The 10,654-nt window shown below is 61.8% G+C and overlaps 1 protein-coding gene and 1 long non-coding RNA gene across 6 annotated transcripts in view; one reads left to right on the top strand and one right to left on the bottom strand.

The window, feature by feature from the left end:
• Window positions 1-596: 596 nt before the first annotated feature.
• Window positions 597-10,654, bottom strand: part of KIRREL1 (kirre like nephrin family adhesion molecule 1) — a 99,040-nt gene continuing 88,982 nt past the window's right edge. For 2 of the 5 annotated variants that reach the window (XM_045454729.1, XM_045454731.1), the window contains exons 8-15: window positions 10,450-10,577; window positions 9,718-9,892; window positions 9,530-9,630; window positions 8,213-8,411; window positions 6,977-7,084; window positions 6,711-6,850; window positions 6,064-6,141; window positions 597-5,954 (exon numbers count right to left, since the gene is read on the bottom strand). In XM_045454729.1, coding sequence (XP_045310685.1) covers window positions 5,478-5,954; window positions 6,064-6,141; window positions 6,711-6,850; window positions 6,977-7,084; window positions 8,213-8,411; window positions 9,530-9,630; window positions 9,718-9,892; window positions 10,450-10,577 — 1,406 coding nt within the window. In that variant the 3' untranslated portion in view covers window positions 597-5,477. The remainder of the gene's footprint in view (window positions 5,955-6,063; window positions 6,142-6,710; window positions 6,851-6,976; window positions 7,085-8,212; window positions 8,412-9,529; window positions 9,631-9,717; window positions 9,893-10,449; window positions 10,578-10,654) is intronic. The other 3 variants (XM_045454732.1, XM_045454730.1, XM_045454733.1) reach the window with 3 other exon arrangements.
• Window positions 8,649-9,096, top strand: LOC123585958. Its single transcript, XR_006706505.1, has 2 exons — window positions 8,649-8,755; window positions 8,954-9,096. It is a non-coding gene; the product is annotated as an uncharacterized LOC123585958 (long non-coding RNA).

The following is a 10,654-nucleotide window of genomic DNA, read 5'->3' as shown; positions in this document are numbered from 1 at the left end:
AAAAAAAAACCACATTACCTGAAAGCGACCTTTTTTCTCCCTGTGATCTTCAAAGGCACCAGGGAAGCGTGCAGAGTGAAACACTCACGAAGGCCACTAGACAGCAGTATTGTGAATTTCCCAGTGGGATGGCCGCGTGTGGGCCTCCAGGCACCTGCTCACACCTCCTCACTCCCAGCCAGAGGCCGCAGGCCTGGTAACTTCTCTCTTTCCCCAAAGCTCTGGATCTTAGTAAAAGGAGAACCAACCCGGCTCCTACCCCCTGCCAGTTCCTTCGGGATCTGGACCCCAGGTCCAGTCACCCCCTTTCCTGCCCCGCGATCGGACTTAGCATCAGACTTTCAGGTGCGGTGTTCCCATGGCCCGGCCCCCCAGCTGTCTGCACGCCCCCCGCAAACTGCCCGCCTTACCAGGTCTCAGGGTCCCGCTACAGCCACAGACATAAATGACGGCCCGGAGACGACACAAATGCCTCGGCTCCGCGGTCTCAGCCCAAAGTCTCTCACCTTTTCCCCGAATCTGACCATTTCACCCCAAATCTGGCAAGCTCTTAGGTAGCTAAAGCTGCTCGTGCACTGAATTAACACAAAACACGGTACTTTTTAAAACATTTATATTTATATATATAAAAAAATTAAATATATATAATATATAGCGTGTTTGAGACTAAAAATATAGTACATAATATTTAAAAAAAAGGAAAATGAAAACAGGCAGAATAGGAAAAGGCGTGAGGACACACAGACACATTGCTAAAAACCTACGATGGTCTGTCCTAACAAAAATAATATTTTTTTTCCTCTTGTCTTGTCATCATGGATCCATTTATTATCGGGGTCTGGGAGCAGAAAACTCAACTCGAGCCAGAAACGCAGGCTGGGACCCCAAGGGCGGACAGGGTGGACAACCCGACCACCGGGGCCCCGGGCGCCTCTGGGCCAACACGGAACAGCCAGGCCTCCGGGGTCACGGCTGCTACAAGGTGGTGTCGAGCGTGACCGAAATGGCAGCTTGGCTGCTCTCTCCCCAGGGAGGGGTATTCTGGGGGGGGGGGGGGCAGCATCTGATCTCCAGAAGCACGTAGGCGGCCCCATGGCCCACCGACCCTCGAAAAGGCCAGTGGTCACGGCCAGCGAAAAGCCAGGAGCAGGGGCAGGAGGCTGGCGGGAATGTGATAGTTCTATGCAAATGGACTCACTATTATTATTCATTATTATTATTTTCACCGTTATTATTTCTAAGGGCAGGCTTGTACCAGAACCGCCCATATGGCCTGTGACTTCTGCGCAGCAATGATTTCTCCAGGGACGGGGCCTGGAGCTCCCTCACAGTGATGCAAGAAAATGGGAACCTGCCCTCCCCCAACCCCCACTCTCTGGACCCTCCCAGGGGGCCACACGCATCTCCGCCCTTGCCACGAGCCCGAGCCCGAGGCGGGAGAGCAGGCCAACGAGGCTGGCCTCCGGGAGAGGACAGAGACTATGGGGGATGGCGGGAGGGAGGGGAAGGCAGGGACAAGGAAGTGGGGTATTTAAATGTTAGTTTTATAGCCTCTTCACAAAAATAAATGTCTTTCCAGTTGTGCCCCTTGGTCTGTGTGCATCAGTGTCCCACGGCCATCTCCCTGCTGGTCATGCTGAGTCAGGAGCTACACGGACGCCTTTCAGGGGCCTCCCTCACGAGGGCCTGTAGGGGCGCAGGGCGGTGACCCTCTCAGGACAGACCTGAGCTAACGTGGCAGAGAAGCCAGGGTTTCCGGGGCTGGGGCGGCCGAGGAGTGCAGCGTCCACGGACGGAAGCGTCCACACAGCAAGGAGCGAGGCAGCGACTGAGCCAGTTCAGTCTCGCTGGGGGCTGGGCTTTGATGTGGTTTTCTTACCACCTGGCCGACCACCGGATTCCTTGCTAAGGAGCCTAGGACCTGTGGCTCCTGACTGAGCGTGGGGGCAAGAGGGGCTCCAGGACAGGGGTCAAGACAACCTTTTCCATCCCAGGGCTGGCGTTCCGGGGAACACCGCTCCGTCCCCTGTGGCTCTCCTTCCTGACCTCCCGAGGACTCTGGGGCTGGACTTAGAGGGATCCGGGATTTGGGGTGCAGGCTGGCCCCCCCCCCCATGAGGAAAGAGACCGCGGCTCAGCCAGAATCACAAGAACCTCTTCGAGCTCCAGAGTTTACGTTAAAGCTGCTCTACCTGTTTCTATTGGCCGACCTCCTACCTGCCGCTTCACAGACGGGCTGGCCGAGCTCACGCCTCACCCTGCGGCTCGAGATACCTGGGCCCAGAGGTTTCACCCCGCTCCGCGAGAACGAGGCAGCATCCCTGGCTCCCGAGGACGGGGTCGGGGGTGGCTGCTCTCAGTCTCCCCGAGTCAAAGCTGCCTGGAACCAGGGCACCAAGGAAAGAAAGTCCCCATGCCCTGCCCTAGACCGGCAGGTGGCTTTGCCAAACCGGCAGCATTCCGAGTGGGTCCCCAACCATGAGCGGCCGTTCCCAACGGTCAGAGGATACCCCCCACACCAATGGCACCGAGGCTTAGGGTATGCTTTGCTGCCATTTGAGATCCAGGGGACCCTGATGGAAACTCATTCACGACGCTTCCAACAAGAGGCCCACAGTACAAGCTGTTTTTTCAAGAGAGAATCTCCTACTCCCCAGACCTCCCCGGCTCACTTACTTTTCCCAGCTCCTCACAAGGGGTGGCTGGGCCCTTCACCTCACCAAACGAATACAGCAAGAAGAGAATAATTCTAGGGTTGTGCAATCCGCCCCCCTCCTTTTAAGGCCAGAAAATCGGGGGCAATAAATGTAAAGAGGTTAGGCCAAGGTCACTCAGTCGATGGCAGCTTCAGAACAGGGTCCCAGGCGTCCTGACCCCTAGTGCGGTGCTCTCCCACCAAAACGAGAATGTGAAAGGGGATCAGGATCGCCAAGGTGACCGCGTCAAGCACTCAGGCACCCTGCTGGAGGGCCCCCGCCTCGGACAGCAAAGCTCTATGTTCAAGGAAGGGCACCTTCGGCTCCCCAGAAAAGCAATCCCATTGAGCCCAACAGGCAGGCCCAAATTCAGATTGTGATCAGACCAGCGTGCAAGTTGCAGAGGCGGAGAGGGCCTGGGTTGCTGGTGTCTCTCTGTGCCTCGCACTGTGCAAAGTCAACACCCAGGAGGCCCTGGTTCATGTGTTAAAGAACAGAGAACGGGGAGTGGCTGCGAACAAGCTTCTGAAAACTAATGGTCCCTGTAGCATCGGCTGAGTTAGCTAGTGACCTTGGGCCCCTCCTCTCCATCATTTCAACAGAATGGGCCCAGCACGAAAACCAAAAAGGAGGAAACAGAACGTGGCCAAACCCCAAACACAACGGAGCATTTCTTGGAATATGCCTAAAGTTTAAAAAGCCATTGCCATCTTTAGACTTTGTTTGCATCATGAATGGCTTGTGTTTCTGCAAAGAGAATCAAAATACGTGCGAAATCATCTGCACAGGAACCTGCATCCTTCACAGATCTTCTCGCGTGGCTCATGTAGGACTCTGTGGGGAGGTGTCAGACCCCACGGGGAGGGGACAGAATACAGCTGGAGCCTGGACAAGGCCCCCAGCCGGCAAAGAGCCACCCAGGATTTGCCGCTGCTGCAGCCGAGGGGGACACGGAGGCAGCCCGCTACGCCGGAACTGAGCTACTTTCTTCCTGGGCGTTAGCTGGTCCTCAGCAGCAGGGACGGTGAGGAATGTCACCCCACAGACCCATCCGCAAAGGTGGCGATGGCCCGTGGCTGATGAGCATGTAACTCATTAAAACAAACATGACTAATGAGCGGTGACCGCGAGAAAGGGCAAAGCGCGTTCTGGGGATCGCCCCAGAGGCCCCGCTCATCGGGAGAAGGGGAGGCCGGGGGCGGGGGCACAGTTCTCTTTGGTCAGAAGGTGGTGGCTGTGAATGGCCATGTGGAATGTGTGTGTGGGAACAGCATGGGCATGACAGCCTGCAGTGCCCTCCCTGTGCTACCGTACTGGGTCAGCCCTTCCTTCCTCTCCAGGTCCCTCACCCACCGCCCCCCTCCCCACGTTCTGCAACACCTGACGGTGTCTCTGGGGCTCGCAGTACCTGTCCCCTGTGGCCACCCACACAGGGCTGGTCAACCAAAGCTGGACACTCAAGGCACTGAAAGTGGAAGAAGGAATCTGATTGGTCCAAGGGAAAAAAAAAAAAAAAAGACACTTAACAAGCCAAAACCTGTCGACAGTTCGGTGCCACCAGAAAGTGGCCTCTCTGACCAGCTAGCTGGTGGGCAGGACAGCGAGTCTGAGAGCCAGGCCTCCTCCCTAAACCTGTCAGAGCCCACTGGAGACAGGTCTTACCACCTGAATGTTTAAAAATGGATTCAAAGTGCTTGGAAATCGAGAGTAATGGACGGTGTTAGGAATCTGGTGAGCAGGTGCCCCCTTTCCTTCCCACTGGGACTTGGGGTGGGGGAATCCCTACAGCTTTTATTTTTTCCTCCCCACATGAGGTTTTTATTGTTTCTGTCGTCGTCGTTGTTGTTGTCTTTGAAAAACAGCCTATAGCATCCCACCCTCATGGCACCAGGCTCAAGAGTTCAAGCCAGGACGCAGGGCCCGCTGGGGAGGGAAGGGGCCCCTCTGGAGGGGACTCTGGAACCACTCTGTAGCATACAGCCTTCGTGCTGGTCAAACAGGACACGGGTCCCCACCGTTCTCGTCTCCACCACGACCCTGACCTCTCTGGCTGGCCCTGCACGGAGGGGCAAGGAGGAGGGTGCTACTGGAGAAACGTGGGTCCTGCGAAAGCTGACACACAGGTGTCCACGGGGAGCAGCCAGAAGGCTGGCACTTGCGTTCGGCTCAGCCGAATGAGGGCTGGGCCTGAACTCGGCGCCAGGGCTGTGGAGTGCACAGCCACAAGAAACCCAGCAAAGCCTTCCGCAGTCTCCCGGAAGGAGGGACGCTGCCAGGGTACGAGTGCAGAGAGCAGAGGGGCCGGCCAGGCTGTCCCGTTCCCACCCGTCTGGGCCAGAGCCACCCCACCCCACCCCACGCCGCGTGTCCCCTCGGCCCAGGCCTGCTCATCCTCACACGGCCCTGTCCACTCAGGGGAGCGGGGGGGGGGGGGGGACAGAATGGGAATGCTAAAAAGTGCCCCCCTCGGCTCTCCACAACCTTCGCTTCCCTGGCCCACCCCGTGCCGGGGTCAGGCGAGAGCGCAGGTCAGAAGACACACGTCCTCCCGAAGAAGAGGGAAGGGCAGGCCCAGGAGGCTGGGGCATGCACAGAGCACCATCCTCGGGAGGGGGTGTTTCCGGGAGACCTGCTCCCCACCTGCCCCGGGCGGCGGCGGCAGGCCGGTCCGGGCCCCGCAGCCCCCGCAGCGACGCGCAACGCCCCTGAATATCAGGGAACGGCCGGGAGAGCCTCGTCCTCTGCCCCGCAGAGGCGCCCCCGCTCGGTGGCGCTCCGGGCCTACACGTGAGTCTGCATGCGCTGCTGGAACCGCTGGCCGTAGTCCGCGTGCTGGGACGTGTAGGAGAAGCGCGTGGCCGTGGCGTACTTGCCGATGGGGTCGTAAGGCTCGTACGCGGTCCGCTCCAGGCCCGACGGCGGCGCCTGCGGGTAGCCCAGTCGGTAGGTGGGGTAGCCGGCCGCCGCGGGGAAGGGGTGGGGGTTGAACTTGTCGTAGTTCTCGAAGGACAGCGGGCCGGCCGAGTCGGCGCCGGCGGGGGCGGCGGGCCCGGGGGCCGCGGGCTCGGGGCCGAAGTCGGACGCGGGGGCGCGGCCGTAGGAGCTGAGCTGCGCGTAGCCGCTCGAGTGCGAGAGGCGCGAGGCCGGGCGCCCGTCGAAGCGCGCGGGCCCGGGGGCGCGGTAGTCGGCGTAGAGCACGGCCCGCGACGCCGGCCGGTCCTCGTGGGCGCGCACGTTGTAGTAGCCGTTGGTGGGGTCCTGGGGGCGAGGGGCGGGGTGGAGGCGCGGCCCTGGCGCACCTGCTGGGTCCCGCGGGGAGCCCGCGCCCCTCCTCCCACGCCTGCCCGTGCCTGCCCCGCGCGCGCACCTTCATCTCGTACTCCTCCCGCGTGTCCATGGTGTCGCAGCGCAGGTCCTGCTTCAGGTCCACGTCGTCCTTGAAGGACTGCGAAGCGGCAGGGGTGGGCGTCAGCGCCGGGCCGGCGTCGCGCCCCTGCGGGGCCCGCCCCAGGCCCAGGCCCCCCCCCCCCCCCCCCCCCCGGTGGCTGGCAGGGTCTGGGGTCGGAAGGCCAGGAGAGGGCGCGGGGCCCTGGTCCTTGTCGCTGACGCACAGTGACCTTGGGAGTGTGGCGGCCCCTCTCAGGACTGTCTCCTCATCTGAGCAGGGGGGCGAGTTGGACCGGAAAACTTCTAGGGGTTTCCAGCCCCGTGCGGGAAGGGTGCGGCGAAGCGCGCACCCACGGAGGGCCGCCCCCGCCTGTGCTGCGCTGGAGGGAGACCCGCGGGGCAGAGCACGTGCGCGCGCAGGTTCGTGGGTACACGCATGAGCATTTGTGCGCCTGTGTACTCGCGTGAGCGTGTGGGTATGTGTGTGTGTGTGTGTGTGTCTGTGGCAGGACCAAGGCAGGCTGACAAAGGGGGGACAGAGGGGAGGTGGTTAGTAGAGCTGGGGGCGGGGTTGGAGGTCCCGAGAACGTGAACAGGGGAGTGGGCCAGGAGGAGCAGGACCCTCACCGAATAGATGGCCTTCATGACCCGAGTCGCAGTGGACACGCTGGCAGTATCGTCCTCCCGGTCGGAATGCATCGTGAGTGGCTCGCGGTTCACCGTCTCCACCTTGATGTCCAGCTTCCTCAGGGTCACGTCCTTGCGACCTGGGGACAGGGAGGGGCGGCCCTGGACACGTTCTGCCAGCCCCCGCAGGCCAACCCGCTGGCCGCGCCTCGGGTCTGCCTGCGCCGGAGGCGGGGAGCTCTGGGCGGTGGGAGGCCCCTACTCACTGCCTTTGCGGCGGCGATAGAGGAAGAACGCCAAGGCGATGAAGGAGAAGGTCAGCAGGATGCCCGCTCCGATGGTGGCCCCGGCGATGATGCCCACGGGCAGCACCTCTTCAGAGGGAGAGACAGGCGAGGGTGAGGCTGGCAGCTCGCGGGGACCCGAGGCCAGGCACCACGAACTCCGCCTGCATCCAGGGACGGGGACGGCACACTGTCTGCTTCAAGCCCGGGAGTTTGAGAGGAAGGTCTGCGTCGTGTCCAGGTTCAGGCCCGAGCTCCGGCTTGGTGAGTTGGGGGCACAGCCATGTGTCATCCCCGCAGTGTGGCACAACGTGACCCTGGCCCTGGCGGTCGGTCCGTCCCTGCCCTGCAGCCCGTGCGCCTGTGAGGTTTGGCCTCTGCTTCCTGGGCTGGGCTGCTCTTGAGGCCAGCTGTCGCCTCCCGATCTGTCCCTGCCTTCCCACCCCCCCCCCCCACCATTGTCAGGGTGGCATGGGCACCTACCCTCCCAGGGCTCCCACGGTTCTCCTTGGCTCCCCCGCTCCCCAGAGCTGAGGATCCGGGGAGCCCCCCTCGGGCTTTCTCTCCCTGCCTGGGGGTCCTGGATGGATCAGATCTGCAGGGAGCTCTTCCCCTCCTTGATGGGTGGGTCCCGCCTTCCTCACGCTGCTCCGTTCTTCCCCACTGACCCCTTGCCGGCACCCTCAGCTGAGACACACCTGATGGGAGGCCCAGCTTTTCCTCCTCAGACTTCAGAGCTTCCGGAAAAGTCAAAGGCAGTGCCTCCTTTGACATGCAAAGTGTCTTAAGGGCGGAAGGATTCTCGAAGAGGTGGGCAACCACACCCTACTACTGGGCACTTCCTACGTGCCCAGTGTTTTATACACACGTGTTATTTAATCCTAAGGACGACCCAGTGAGGTCGGTGGTATTATGCCCTTTCACAAAGCATTTGATTGCCCTCCCGAAAAATCATTCTACTCTGAGCACTGCTCCATGTAACCAAAAGCTCCGGGAGGGCAGGGCCTGTGTCTTGTCACATGCATCCCTGTAGCCCTTAGCACAGGGCTGGGCGCAGCGTGGATGCTCAATGAATGTTTATAAAAGGGAGTGGCTGTCCCCAGCTGAGCGGAGGGCGGGCCCGGGAGAGCTGTCTCCCCACGAGACCCACTGGGGGAGAGTAGACGGAGGCTCCCCCCCCGCCCGGCCCCGGCTGCCCTGCGCCCCAGCCACGGTCACCTCGCTCCTCCAGCTGGATGATGGCCGTGCCCGGCCCGAAGCTGTTCCAGGCCGTGCAGTTGTAGTGTGTCTGAAAGTCGGCCTCCATGACGTTGTTGATGGTGAGTGTGGACAGCACTCCGCTGCCCGAGTTGGTCCTCTCCACCGTGTAGCGCTCCAGCGTCCCCACCTCCAGGAAGTTCTCCTTCCATGCCCAGGCCTGGGGTGGGGAGGGCAGGCGGTGAGAAGGAAGGGGCAGGCGGCAGAAACACCCGACCCGGGCTCCAGGCACCCTCGCCCCATGAGCCCTGTGCGTCCCTAGGCCCAGCCCAGCTCTCGCCCTGCAACAAACACCAGTTCACCCTGTTGCCTGGAACCTTGGCCTGGAACCTCCAGCCTAGGAGGAAAGTGGCTCTGGACATGATGGAGATGGATGCCGGGAACATTCGGACATGCCCAGGGACGTTCTTTGAAGTGCAGATTCTTGGGGCTTAACTCCTAACTATGAATCTCCAAGGGAGAGATCCAGGAGTCTCTATCTCTATAACCATCCCACGGACGCAGGTGCGGCTGGGCCGATGAACCGCTCTTTTGCCCAGACCCTTATAACGGGGAGGATCCCTCGCCCAGGAGGGGGTATCCCCAGGCTCCTCCCTCCCTGACCTCCCAGCTCGGGGCACCCCCCCCCCCCCCCCGCCCCGGGTCCCCTCCCTGAATGGAGCCCGAGGGAAGGGGAACCACTGAGCACTGGCTCCTTTCCAGGGATCAATCCTCCCAGCTCTGCGAGGAAAGCCCCCGGGAGCAGAGCCGCCGGCTGCCCAGGCGGCCGTGGTAATGAAGTGTCCCTGGGCAGCCCTGGAGTTAGCCAAATGGTCATTAAATGTGATGAGGGGTTTGACGGTTAATGGGCATGGAAGGAATTAATGGCTCATGGTGTGGGGAAGAGGAAGGAGGGTGGAGGGGAGCTGGGAGGAGGAGGCAGAAGCAGGGGGCGGAGGGGCAGGGGCCAGGCAGGGCAGGGAGGGGAAGAGGGAGCAGGGAAAAGATGGGAGAGGCCCAGGGAAGGGAAGGGGACGAGGGACAGAGAGCAGCCGGGGCGCCCCGACCTTTCACACCTGTTGCTACAGTCACCTCACAGCCACCCTGTCAGGCGAGGACACCACCCCCGTTTTGAGGATGAGGAACCCGAGGTTGGAAACGCTAAGCACGTGGCTCGGGGTCACGCAACAAGTGAGAGAGGAGGTGGCATCCGAGGGAGGACGGGGGGCGGAGGGACGGAGCTGCGTGGGGAGCTGCCAGCGAAGCAGGTGGCTGGCTGTCCGCGGACCCGGCACTCACAATGCGGTCGGGGGGCGGCGTACTCCCGATGAAACACTCCACTTTGCCACCGTCACCCCTGACGGCATACTGCACCGCCTCGCTGGAGATAATGGGGGGCCCTGCGAGCAGGGAGACGCGGTCAGGGCCGGCCGAACACGGCGGCACCTGCCCGCCCAGGCCCAGCCCCAGCCCCGAGGGCCGCTCACCGTTCACGTAGAGGGGCACCTCCCTCTCGGCCACTCCGATCCGAGGCACGATGGCCCGGCAGGTGTAGGTGCCGGCATCGGCCTGGGTCACTGACTTCAACAGCAGCTGGTTGCTGTTACTCAGGACCTGGGCAGAGAGAGCAGCCTCGGGTGGGGAGCCGTGGGGCCTGGGCCCCTGGGTCCGGGTGGGGCCCCGCATTGGAGGCATTGGAAAGAAAGCGGGAAGGGCCACAAGTGAATTCCCAGAAGGGAAAAGGGTGCGTCCCCTGACTCTCAACGGGGCCTCGCGGGCTGCGGTGGTTTTACAGAGGACGCAGCCTCTCGGGTGGTCTGTTCTAGGGCTTTTCCCGCCAAACAAGGTAGGAGGTTTCACCCTGAACCCCTGTTCTGCGATCGTGGCCCGAACTATCTAATGCAGGTGTGAATAGAGCTGTAGGATTCAACCTCCCCACCCTCCTGCGTAGGTCCAGCCACCAGATCTCCTCCCCAGCACAGGTCCGTGTGTCCCTCCCACGGCCACCGAACCGGCCAGCTGTTCTGCAGGGAGAAGTGGGTCTTGATCTCAAGCACTGGCCTCCTCCTCCCCCAAATCCCAGGACCCTAGAAGCACTCTGGCTTCGACTCGAAAAGCACTGTTGCCCTTCCCTTGCCCCAACCCTGCTCTCCCGCCAGAGCCAGAGTCCTTCCCCCCCAGCCAACCCCAGCACTCAAGACAGGCAGCAGGCGTCTTACCATGTTTGAATCCTTTTTGGTCCAGGTGAGGGTGAGGGGCGGATTCCCCACCCAGACACAGGTGAGGGTCACATCAGAGCCAATATCTGTGGTCGTGGGCTTGGGGTCAACCACGATCCGGGGGGCAACTGCGTACAAGGGAACACTAGTGAGGGTCTCAGTCTCATCGGGGGTCAGCTCTAACCGGTCCTGTCTCCCTTCTGCT

The sequence above is a fragment of the Leopardus geoffroyi genome, chromosome C3, assembly GCF_018350155.1.
Source record: "Leopardus geoffroyi isolate Oge1 chromosome C3, O.geoffroyi_Oge1_pat1.0, whole genome shotgun sequence".
Lineage (NCBI taxonomy): Eukaryota > Metazoa > Chordata > Mammalia > Carnivora > Felidae > Leopardus > Leopardus geoffroyi.
The sequence above is the reverse complement of the archived record's forward strand: the minus strand, read 5'-3'. Positions and strand labels throughout refer to the sequence as shown.